A 13,244-nucleotide genomic window follows, 5' to 3' on the forward strand; every position below is an offset into this window, starting at 1 on the left:
TACCCAGTATACACAAGCTGGCTCACAACTGTCCTAACCCTAGTTCTAGGGGATCTGACACCCTCTTCTGACCTCAGCAGGCACTAGGCACCCAAGTAGCACATGCGCACGCGCGTGTACACACACACACACACACACACACACACACACACACACACACACAAGCAGAACATTCATACACATAAAAACCCCATATGCCTTTGAAAATATAACGATACTGCACATGAAATCTATGCTGAGTGGCTACTCTTGCCACAAAAGATAATTATGTAAGTGCACGCTAAGTGCTTTAAACAATATCCTTTTTACTTTCTATTATGTGTCCCATAACAGTAGGTTCTTTTTGTTTGTTTGGTTGGTTGGCTGGTTGGTTTAAAAAAAAATTTTTTTTAACAGTAGGTTCTATACTGTAAACATATACAAGGAAAAGCTATATGTGAAATAATGGCATGCATGCTAATCAGCTTGGCTTAATTACTATGCATGTATGAAAACCTTAAATGCTATAAGCATATAAACATTTTTTTGTTGCCCAAACTTAGTAAAGCTGGAAGATTATCGAAAGACAGAAAGGAGAAGAGAATTTTGATGAGAAAAATGACTCAATATATGAGGAACCAAATACAGTTAATATTGACTTCTCACTACAATAGAAGGTACCCAGAGGGGCAATAGAGTGGAAACAAACACTGTCAAACAAAAATTAAATATGTAGCAAAAAATCCTTTAAAAAACTGTGGAAAAACCATACTCCTAGATTTAAAACAGCAACAAACTCCTCACCAAAAACAAAAACAAAACAAACAAACAAACAAACAAAAACACAGGAACACATTTCCTTACTGTATGTGAAGGTCAGCTGCAATTCAGTGCATTTGGCACTGTAGACAAAGTGTAGTTTAAGAACTGCCATCTCACCAGCCAAGGACAATACAGGCGGTAAACTTTAAACCCCTGCCCAGATCTAGCCAATGGTCAGAACAGTCTCCACAGTTGAGTGGAGAGTGGGGTATGACTTTCTCACGTACTCTGGTGCCTCACATTTGACCATGTCCCCTGGAGGGGGAGACCCGGTGGCACTCAGAGGAAGAACAGCAGGTTACCAAGAAGAGACTTGATACCCTATGAGCATATACAGGGGGAGGTAATCCCCCTCAGGAACAGTCATAGGGGAGGGGAATAAGGGGAAAATGGGAGGGAGGGAAGAATGGGAGGACACAAGGGATGGGATAACCATTGAGATGTAACAAGAATAAATTAATAAAGAGGGGAGGACATCCTATTGGGACTCTAAATGAGAGAAGCATGGGAGAATAGCAAAGTAGAAGGATCCAGAGGGTCCTAGAAACCTACAAGTAGAACATTATGACAGGCAGATTTGGGCCCAGGGGTCCCGCTCAAACTAAGGCACCAGCCAAGGACAATATGGGTGGTAAACTTTAAACCCCTACCCAGATCTAGCCAATGGTCAGAACATTCTCCACAGTTGAGTGGAGAGTGGGGTATGACTTTCTCACGTACTCTGGTGCCTCACATTTGACCATGTCCCCTGGAGGGGGAGACCCGGTGGCACTCAGAGGAAGAACAGCAGGTTGCCAAGAAGAGACTTGATACCCTATGAGCATATACAGGGGGAGGTAATCCCCCTCAGGAACAGGCATAGGGGAGGGGAATAAGGGGAAAAGCAGGAGGGAGGGAGGAATGGGAGGACACAAGGGATGGGATAACCATTGAGATGTAACAAGAATAAATTAATAAAGAGGGGAGGACATCCTATTGGGACTCTAAATGAGAGAAGCATGGGAGAATAGCAAAGTAGAAGGATCCAGAGGGTCCTAGAAACCTACAAGTAGAACATTATGACAGGCAGATTTGGGCCCAGGGGTCCCGCTCAAACTAAGGCACCAGCCAAGGACAATACGGGTGGTAAACTTTAAACCCCTACCCAGATCTAGCCAATGGTCAGAACAGTCTCCACAGTTGAGTGGAGAGTGTGATATGACTTTCTCACGTACTCTGGTGCCTCACATTTGACCATGTCCCCTGGAGGGGGAGACCCGGTGGCACTCAGAGGAAGAATAGCAGGTTACCAAGAAGAGACTTGATACCCTGTGAGCATATACAGGGGGAGGTAATGCCCCTCAGGAACAGTCATAGGGGAGGGGAATAAGGGGAAAATGGGAGGGAGGGAAGAATGGGAGGATACAAGGGATGGGATAAACATTGAGATGTAACAGGAATAAATTAATAAAATAATTTAAAAAAAAAAAGAACTGCCATCTCTTAGGTTCACTGCAGCTTTTAGTTGACCAGTGTTGAAGCGCACAGATAATAATAAGAAAAATTACACTGGCATGAAATCCGAATTTGAGATACTGCCCCCAAAGCAAGAGCTGTGATCATTACAGAGAACCTTATCCGAAGGCCCTAGAAAAAAATAACATTCAATGAAGTCCAAAGGCCACATGGGGCTAAGCATTCCACCAAGCCACCCAGCCAAACCCAAAGGAAAAATGCAGTACAGCAAGATTTGTAGGTAGGACGTGAACCTGGTTTTCTGAAGAATTTGAAAGGTAAGTGAGATTGAAGCCCAGAGGAGAGGGGAAACATAATAACAACAATTACGTGATAGAGTTTTGTAACAATGGATTAAAAGAAGCCAAAATGGGGCGTTATTATACTTGTTTGCTCAAAAACATAAAGAGGGAAGGAAATTTAGGCTTACATGAAAGGTCACACTAAAACTGAAGACCACATGAAAAAAGGTACATAAAAAGAAAATGAGGACGTATGTAAAGGTTCCATGATAAAGGTTAATCTCACACACATTCCTACTCAAGAATTTCAGAAGTGAAGTGACAGGAGCCCTAGGGTAGGCTAGGCAAGGCAACTTGAGAATGTTTTCTACCATACGCAATACTGAGGAATACTGAGTGGGAGAAACAGCCTTCCCCAGGGAGCAGCACATCAATTGGTTGCTCCATACCAAATGGTCAGCCCTAAAAACATACATGCAAGTAACACTATACTGATTGAGGTTATATTTAAGAATATATAAGAATATCCATATGTAATAACTGTTAATGAAAAATAGGTCAGGAATTTAAAAGAGATAAAGGAGGGCATACATGGCAGTGTCCAGAGAGAGAATGAGGAAAGAGGAAATGATGTAATTATAAACTCAAAAAAAAATTTGTAAAGAAAAAATTTCCAAAAACAAAGATAAAGAACAATCAATAAACAGCAGATAGAATCTTCTGGCTTACAAAAGAGTCGAGTGGCAATGTCTGGGGGACTATTGGATAGAAGCCCAACCTTGCTTCACTATTGTGAAGCTCAAGAGAGGAAATTATCGACATGTAGAAATGTAGGGTTCATCAGTATCTGTACCAGAGGTACAAAGAACAAAACACTAACATTTATCCTGGTTAATTATCTTGGTAGACCAATCTCTCCAAACTCAGCAAGTTCCCAAATCCTGTAGGGTCATAAAGACTTTAGCATTATAGAGAACTCTTTAAAGTCAGATTGTTTTTAGACTGAAGAAAACTGGTACCTGATAGACCCATTGTTGTCAAAAGATGGTTACAATCTGCCACACAGCCAAGATGTGACCTATGAACACAATTATACTAAAACCAAAGACCATAGACATTAAAAGCTCTCTATGTAAACAGAAAGTGAAGAAAGGAGATGGAAGGGAAGGTTGAATTCCAGCACATATTTCTACAGAAGGTTTTTCTTTAGCACTGTTATGGGTTGGCTATGAAGTGTTTCCCAAAAGGCTTTAATGTTTGAGGTGTGGTCTTTAGCTAGTAGCTCCAATCACTGAGAGGTGATTACTCTGATCTAATACGTGAACTCATCCAGTTATCGATTCCTAGCTGAATGAACTATTTTGAGGTGATGGGAACCGTGAGAATTGGGGTCTGACTGAAGACAGTTGCTGAGCATGCTTTTGAAGGGTGCATCTTATCCCTGAACTCATCCCCCATCTTAGTATCCTGGCTGTGCCATGAGATGAGCAGTGTCATAAATGACATGAGACTCAGAACCAAAGCAATGAAGCCAGTCAACGTGTGGACCTCCAATACTATAAGCCAAGTACATATTTTCTCTATTTCTTTTTTTTCAGGTAGTTTGTCAGAGCAATGGAAAACATGACTAACACATACGCTACTTGTTTTGTGTGCTATAACAAATTACCACACATTCGGTGACTTGAGACAATCATTTATTTTCTCACAGTTCTGAAGGTCAGAAGTTCAAAATCAGTTTTTCAAGGTTGAAAGCAAGATAAGGCGGGTCATGCTTCTTGTAGAAGCTGGGGAGGATGGGTGCACAGAATCCATTCTTGTGTCAACCAGCTTCTGGTTAGCATAGGTGTTCCTTGACTTGATACAGGATGTCTCCAAATCCCTCTGCTTCACCTTAACATTACCTCCTCTTTGAGTGTCAGGCTCCATCTGACCTCTCATAGAAGGATGTTATGATGGCATTTAGGGACCACTCTGCTAACCCACCATCATTTCCCACCTTAGGATCCTTAATCGCATTTGCAAAGTCTTTGTCATGTAAGGTTAATATTTACAGGATCCAAAGATCCAGATTTGTTATCTTTAGGGACTACTAGTCAGTTTACTACAGCATATTTTAAACCCAAATGATTGTCCCTTAGTATCCATAGGAGATTGGTTCCAGGACCCTCACAAAATACTAGAATCCTCAAATACCCAAGTCTCTTAGACAGAATAGGATGGTGTTTGCACATAGCCTGTGCATATCTTGCTAAGCAGTTAATAACACTCAAAACATTAAGATATAAATCATTGTTATATGCATTGCTTAGGGGAAATATACACTTCATACAGACACATTTTGTAGAACATTTTTAATGTGCAGTTGGCTGAAATGCAGGTGTGGCATACACATATGGAAGGATGACTAATATTCATATTATGGACATAGATGAGCTGCCTCTAATAAAAACTTTAAGCTATTGTGGCAGAAGCCTTCCTTCCCTATTATAAACAAACTTGTGGAAAGGGAAAGACTCTGTGGTAACATAAGAGTTCCGGGCTCAGCCATGCCAGGATCCTAAGTGTGCCAGTCTTCTAGCCATTTCCAATAAGGGATCAGACAAGTGAACAGCCCTGTCGAGGATGACAAACCCTAGGATGCCATTCCTTCAGCTGACATTGGGCGAAACATAACTTCCCAGGTAAGTATAGAGTACAAATCAAGTCTTGACAGTAAAAATGGTTCCAGACATTAAGTTTTCAGATAGTTGTTAGGTAACTATTTAGAAGTGGGTACCAAGAGATGAATTGCTGATATATAACAAAAGCCCCAAAATGTGGAATTTATTTGGGGGGGGTACATCTTAGTGAAAAAAATTGAAAGGTCCCCAAGAAAATAGTTAGATGATAAGAGAATTATATGAAGGTAATTTTTACTGGACCAACTTTTCATAGGGACAGCAAGTCTGGTAACACTGCTTACCCTGGTCACGTGGCAAACAGACTTGAAGTATTTGCCTAAGAGCTCTAGGTTTCATACTGAAAGTGCATTACAAAATGCTTCAGATAACTGAACTAGAAGATGAACTGTTGCTTCTTGAAGCAACATCCACAGAGGACAACCCTGAACCATAATTCACTGGTTTTGGAAAATAAAACAGTTTTGCGCTTACACTTCTAGTCAATCAATGAGTCTCGAAGTAAGAGATGATCTCATGGCAAAGATCAAATCCAGAGCATTGCTGGTGAAATCTGATGTCAAAACCAAGACAACGAGGCTTTAACGCTACGTAAAACCTCCGAAAGATGCCGTCGGATGCCTAACAGACATTATCTGGACGCTCTGAAGTGGCTATGTCGGCCCTGTCTGCCAGACAGACTCATCAACACATCTGCAGGCTACTTTGCCACAACCGAACGCTCAGCCCAAGGAAATGCTGGCCTGTCTTAAACCACATGGGTGTGGTATTTGACTCTTGAAAATAATTTGCTACCCCAGAAACCCACACTTTATATGAATTATAGTATCTCAAACTGAAATAGTTTAAAGTTGAGTGGAAGAACTTAAACCAACAACTTCCTCCAAAGAAGACACTGAACACAGACATTGAACTATATAAAAAAGTCAATTCTTATTAACAATCATACAGCCAAGACCCAAGGATACAATTAAGAACGTGAGCAATATTAATCTGTTGGCTAGTCTGTGCATCACATTTCACTCTACCTTTGAGACACAGAAGGTCTTCTGGCTTGCTGTTCCTGATTCTCTACTGTGTGTGGTAGACAGATAACTGAGAACAGCCATACGGGAGGAGCCTGTCACGTGTCTCTGGTTTTTATGTTAAAATTCTGTATTCCAAGCTTGAGTCTCTTCAGAGTAATAGCATGAGACTGAGGGTCTGGGAAGGGAAGGGAGAGTGCATGGAAAGGGGATGCTCCCTCCTGGGAAGCTAATCTATGGCAACACATGCTAATGTGATCCCTGGTGACAGTGCTGCCCAAGATTCATCAGCCTGGGATGGAGAAGAAGTGAATCTAGACTAAGTTTAAGCCTAAACCTTATAAAGTCCTACGGCTTCTGCCTCTGTGTTTTAGAATGCCTGCATTGCCATATAAGGTCAACTGCCTTGTTAAAAGACTATGTAGAAACACCATATGGACAGCCACCCGGAGAGAGTGAGGGATAATTCCTGACGTTACAGGAAGAGGGGAGCAAGTGAGGAAGAGAGCATTAGAATATGAGAGACTACCAAAGTAGAGGACTCCACAGCCTACGCATTTCCCCTGGAGTGTCAGCCATGTATGCGAGCCACCGTGAGTTCGAGCCCAGTCAAGCGCACTGAGCAGTGAGAGATAAGGAAATGGTTGTTTTAAACCACTGATGTTGGGAGTGACTTGTCATGCAGCAGTAAATGACTAGCTTATCGCACAAACTGAATGTTTTAGGAGTCAGACTGAATAGACTACATAAATCAAAGAGAAAACTATGAATCACGGCAACTACAGACTTTTTGTTTTGGTTTAGTTTAGTTTTTGAGACAAGTCTTTGTTGTCTTGGCTGTCCTGGAACTTGCTGGCCTCAAACTTACAGAGATCTGTCTGCCTCTGTGTCTCAGTACTGGGATTAAAGGCATGTGCCACCACTGCCATCCAGAAAAGCTACAGATTTTCTAAATGGTTAATATTCTTAAGTTAAAAAGGACTCATTTTAGAATCTAAGAAAAACTTCCAAGTCTACAAAAGTGAAATGTAGGAAAAGAACATGACCTGTTTATTCACAGTAGGAAAATCAGAATGACTATTAAGCACAAAAATTTCATCATTATTCAAAGGATCGTTAATATTTATGTGTTTTTTGTGAAAATGTAAAATATCATCAGAATATCCATCTTAAAATTCTCTGAGACTAAATTCAAGCATGATGTTTAAAGTGCTGAGTCATAAAAAGCATGGCATGCACATGTACATGTGTGTGCGTGCGTGTATGTGCGTGAGTGTGTGCATGTGTGTGTGTATATGTTCTCCTTTTCAGTGTTAGAAAGTACTGTGCACACAAAGTGTTATCGATATATTAACTAGCTGTAAAACCTGTGAGCTATAGTAACAAGCAGCTGGCTAGACATGCCCATTGGTAAGATAGTGACATGAGTAACCACCAACTTTCTGATTTAAAAAAATGAACCACAAAAAATAAATAAATAAATAAATAAATAAATAAATAAATAAAATAAAATAAAAAAAATGAACCACAAATTGAAACTCAAACAGGTACTAATATTCAGACCAAGTCACTGAGAGAGTCCATAAGCCCTAGCAGAGACCCTAACAGTACCAGTCTGCCAAGTGAACACTGTGTTAAACCAAACCCTAACGTCTTGTTGGTATACACATAAATTACTATATCTTTCAATCTTCATTGGAGAAGGTTCTTTTTCCAGTGTGTGGTGATTAACACACAGAGCTACAACTGGTCAGGTGCAAAGACTAGCAGACCGTGGACTGTTCAGTCCTCTACCACATGTCCTTCCTCCCAAGGCTCAAGGATCATTGTACAAGGGAAGGTGGGAAGATTAAGAGTCAGAGGCAGTGGATAAACACAGAGAAATAGTGGGTTTTAGGGCACAACAGGGAAGTTGCACATATTAACTTACAGAGGTTATGGCATCATGCAGAAGACTTATGTCAGTTCCAATCAGACAACGTCCCATCCTAGACGGCGATGAGCATTGAGCCCCACCTTCCCTAAAGAGCTGCTGGACACTAACACCTGCTGAGAGGCAGTTTTCTCTTAAGCCCTGACAGGCTGACCACATTCCAGTAGGAGGCCACATGCAGGAAGGAGTACACTAGCAGTGCAAAGTATACTCAACGGGTTTAAAAGAACAGAGTTCACAGCATTGGGTGTGCAGGGAAGGAGTGTAGATCTAGGAGGAATTAGGAGAGGAGTGAATATGTTCAAAGTCCCGTATATGAAATTTTCAAAGAAGGAATACAAATGAAATAAATAAATTTGATCCAAGTATGAAAATAACGTATATATGCATAACTAAGGTTGAAAGAAAACATAGTACGGGAATTATAACTACTTGTATTTAGCTTGTCTTTTTGTTTTGTTTTTCAAGACAGGGTTTCCCTGTGTAGCCCTGCCTGTCCTAGAACTCACTCTGTAGACCAGGCTGGCCTCAAACTCAAGAGATCCCTCTGCCTCCCAAGGGCTGGGACTAAAGGCGTGCACCGCCGCCACCACCACCCAGTTTAACTGGTCTTTGATGCTTTCCATTTTCCCAAACTATTTTATGAGCATGTATTACTGTTGGCTTCTACCTTCACAGCAAGTAAAGAAGAACATTGTTCAAATTATATTCCTTTAAGCTATTGATAAAGTAATTAAGAATAAGTTCCCAGCTAGACTTACTTAATACAATCAATACCTTTTGAAATTTCAGAGGGAATTTAGCAATGTTTTGATTCCATCAAGGATAAAGAGACACAGCTTAGACACTTGGATGTCAAAAGCCAGTCGGAGTGCTCAGGGTCAGAGAGCCTGACCGAGGCCTCTGAAAACTGCTGTCAGCAACAGTGATTCAAATAGGACAGAGAGGAGAGACTGTAACAAAGGAGGCACCACATGACACAGGCTCTCCTAGTGTGCCTTACTCTTACACAAGTTTGAAACAAGGGGACACGTGTGCTATGTTTTGTGATGCAAAATGTTTTGTTTAATTCTACTAAAATAATTTTTCAAGCTTTTACATGTCCTTTGGGTTTATATGTATAATGATTACATTTTTTAGCAGATCATACACTAATCCAGGAGTTAATAGATACTATTGACAGCTTTCCTTTCAAAAGATTTCCCCCCCTTAATTGATAAGTAGACACAGAGTAGAAACATTTAATATATTTAGACACATTTCTACTTAGAAGCATTTGAATAAACTTGAATTTATTTGTATTTAATTTATTTAAAAGATAATTATTTTGGGTCTTTCTGTCTAAAGCTTTGCTGTGGGGAGACACAGTTAGCTAAGCTTCTGTTGGATCTTGCCTTTGAAAGCCACCTTTTCATTTCAAATCTCAGGAACCCAAACTAGCCCTCTTACTTTTTGTTGTTAAAGTATTTGCTTGGATACCTCATTGTGTTGGAGAAAAAACCTAAATTCCTCCTCCTTATTTGCTGAGGATTTACGGGTAAACGTCTCAACTTTACCTCTTGTAGAGATGAGGCTAGTTTAGAAATGGTTGGACATTTGGGGATTAGGTTTTCATCCGCTGAAAACAATACACTTTTCCTGTCTTCGTATAACATGTCTTCTGGATCAAAAGTTCTTTGAAAACGTGGTATTTCATCTTCTTCTATTATCTGCAGGGTGTGAATAGGGGGCAGCAGAGCATCTGCTGGCTGTGCCGATTCACCACCCTTATAAAGAGCAGGCTCTGTGTAACCTTGGTCCAGCAGCCTCAAAACTGGGATTACCAGGCCTTCCTTCTCACCACTCTGCACCCACTAAAAGAAAAGAGCAACAGAATAAACCTAATTAGTCATTATTCACTAGTGAGTAAAGTCAATAAATTAAAATCCATTGTATGTCTATCCTTTATATACTACCACTGACATCTGTAAGTCATTACATTTCTCAAGAAGGCACTGAGAAATCTTGCTTGGCCTGCACATACACCATTACTCACAATGCGAAACAGCAGCGGTTTGCGAAACAGGGGCTTGCATGTGTCTGGACTGCAAAAACTGGCATGCTGAGGACATCTGAGCGGTTATGTTTTACCATCACACTATCCCCAATGCCACGAAACTATGAAAACTTTAGTGCCAAAGTAACACAGGGGACAACATCACAACTACATCACAGAGTAAAGGAAAATGTAATAGTGAAATAATACACAGAAAAGGAAAACGAAGGCTTCTTAAGCTAAGGCATTCAGTGTTATATAAAAGTCTCTATCTGACTTCCCCAGCCTCTTCCCTTGACTTGGGGAAAAGAGCACGTGCTGTCTCTTCACACGGCATCTGGGAGTAGCATCAAAAAGTAGAGACAAAGCTTTTATTCTTTTACTGATTTACATGGGGATTTATTCCTTAATAGAATGAAAAATTATAGTAAGTTAATTCCATTTTTTTACTGATTTCTGTTATGAAATGTATAGTTAGTACATGGACAATTTTCACATGATGGTAATCGATTCTGGTAAAAGTAAAAGCGTGGTTAGGTCATCTGTTTTTCAGATCTTATGTACAATTTCAAGGGGTTTTCTCCCTTTCTTCCTTGACACTGTTAACCCGTCTTCCTTGCTATACCCTCTAAATTGCTACTGTTTTGTGCTCAAGTCTGTTTCCATAGAGTAATTTAACTTTAAAAATTATCTAGCAGGGCTGGAGAGCTGGCTCAGAGGTTAAGAACACGGTCTGCTCTTCCAGAGGTCCTGAGTTCAATTCCCAGCAACCACATGGTGGCTCTCAACCAGCTATGCTGGGATCCAATGCCCTCTTCTGGCCTGCAGATGTATATGCAGATAGAATATTCATATGCATAAAATAAATAAATAAATCTTAAAAAAAAACTAATAGTATAGATATTGTCATTTTTATTATTTATTTATTTATTTGGTTTTTCAAGACAGGGTCTCTCTGTGTAGCTTTGGCTGTATGGGACTCGCTTTGTAGACCAGGCTGGCCTCGAACTCAAAGTGATCCACCTGCCTGTGCCTCTCATGTGCTGGGATTAAAGGCATGCAACACCACCACCCAGCTAGATATTGTCATAACAAAAATAATATACTAGCTTTAGGGTTACATTTTAATTTTTATCTCTTACTATTGTTCCATCCTTCATAGAACAATGAGTGTTGAAGGACCCTGCTGTTTGAGGTTGCAGTCCTCCCAGTCTGGATAGCCATTCTGAGCTCGGTGAATAGATGGAGGACCTCCTCTCCCCAGCAGGGCCACCTACTCTCTGCCTGATCTCGTCTGGAGAGCATCTTTAGGCATTGATGCCCCTAACCACATTTGATATATGGCCCTTGGCACAGCTCCCTACTAGCTCTCCCCTCCCTGCCCCTATAGGATAATTAGGTGCTGTGTTCCCCTTCATATAATAGGAGCTGCCAACTGCAAAACAGGCATCCTTGAAGTGCTTAGTTCTAACCAATTATGTGCCACTGTCCTGGGAGCTCCCCCACCCCCCAGGGCTATATAGCCTTTGCTCTCCCAGAATAAAGTTAAACTGTCTCCCTGAAGTGGTTTCTGGAGGGTCATTTTCCATCATGCTCTTGGCCTTCCACGCCCTGCACTCTGCGTTCTGCTCCTCCTGCCTTCGTGGGTTGGTGGCCAACAGCCCCCCAGGGAAGAGGAGGCCCAGAAGGCTATTAAAAACTGTCTTGGAGCTGGAGGGATGGCTCCAGTGGCTAGAGTACTGGCTGCCTTTGCAGAGAACCCATATGGTGGTCCACAAGCATCTCTAACCCCAGTTTCAAGAGAGTGCCTATACTGTCTTCTGATCTCTGTGGGAATCAGGTATGAATGTGCCTGGACCATGCAGGCAAAATACAAAATTAAATAAATCTTTTTTTTTTTTTTTTTTTAAAGAAATTCTCTTACCTCATTTGAAGTAGATTCAGATTTTCTGTGATGGATATCTGTTTAAAAAAAATAATGAGTACTCTGTTTTATTTAAATAACATTGCAGTTCTTACATGTACTACATTGATAAACTATGATTATAATTTTTCTCCTCTCAAATACAGGGTAACTGAAAGCAGCTATTCAAACATGAACATTACCTTAGTGAAAACATGCTGACAAGTCTCTGGGAATATGAGGGGAGCAGATGAAAAAATAAGATGGCGGAATGGAGCATGTAGGAGTTGTTGTGTAGCCTTTTTATTGTCCCCAAAGTCCCTGAGGGAAATCTACATTCCACCAACAACCCCACAATTTTTGTATTATTATTCTCCTTCTAGCTCCTTTTCCCCCTATGGTAGCCTTTATTGCAGAAAACTGACCTCTTACTATTAATGCCCCTTTCAACATTGCTTTTGCTTCACTGAATGTATCTGGGGTATTTTCTAATCTTTCTTTGCATTTATTCTTCGGTTTACTGTAGAGGTGGCCTTCGTTCTGATTGTCTCTGTATATTCCATTGTTAATTGCTGAGCCCTCAGTGAGCTAAATGCTAACAGATTATACTGTCATTACTATAGAAGAATCTGCTGTCTCAGGGTTGTGTAAAATTGTTCTCTGTCATCTCTGGTCAATAAAGAGCCGAACAACCTATAGCTGGCAGGAGAGTTAAAGTGGGACCTGCAATCCCACCAGGGAGGTCGGGGGTGGGGGAGGGGAGCAGGGGTGGAGGCTGCAGAGGGAGGTCACGGGACTGAGGAGTGGTCATGAGAGAGTCTCCAGGAGGAGAAAGATGAAGCAGGAGCAGGCGGGATGAGACTAGTTGGCACGTAAAGGGCATGTGGCTGGGAAGTAGGCCAAGCCCCCACAGTCAGGTTAGAATAGATGAGAATCTGCCCAGCTATAGTGCTTTAAAGCTTATTAATAAATGTAACAGATCTCCATCTCATTATTTGGGAGCTAGGGCAGGTGTAGAAAAAAAACCCTAAATTTAACAGTTAACTGGTTGTTAAAAATGAAATGTTAAATTCCTACATATTGAGAATTTTCCCTTTCTTCTGCTATCAGTTCTAATTTCATTCCACTGT

General features: G+C 41.0%; 1 protein-coding gene across 1 annotated transcript in view; it reads right to left on the minus strand.

Annotated features, from left to right (window-relative positions):
* The window catches only part of C2cd6 (C2 calcium dependent domain containing 6), a 93,744-nt gene that overhangs the window by 41,081 nt on the left and 39,419 nt on the right, over positions 1-13,244 (minus strand). The window contains exons 12-13 of the mRNA XM_051154531.1: positions 12,136-12,173; positions 9,733-10,029 (exon numbers count right to left, since the gene is read on the minus strand). Coding sequence (XP_051010488.1) covers positions 9,733-10,029; positions 12,136-12,173 — 335 coding nt within the window. The remainder of the gene's footprint in view (positions 1-9,732; positions 10,030-12,135; positions 12,174-13,244) is intronic.

The sequence above is a fragment of the Acomys russatus genome, chromosome 12 (assembly GCF_903995435.1).
Source record: "Acomys russatus chromosome 12, mAcoRus1.1, whole genome shotgun sequence".
In the NCBI taxonomy this organism is placed as follows: Eukaryota; Metazoa; Chordata; class Mammalia; order Rodentia; family Muridae; genus Acomys; species Acomys russatus.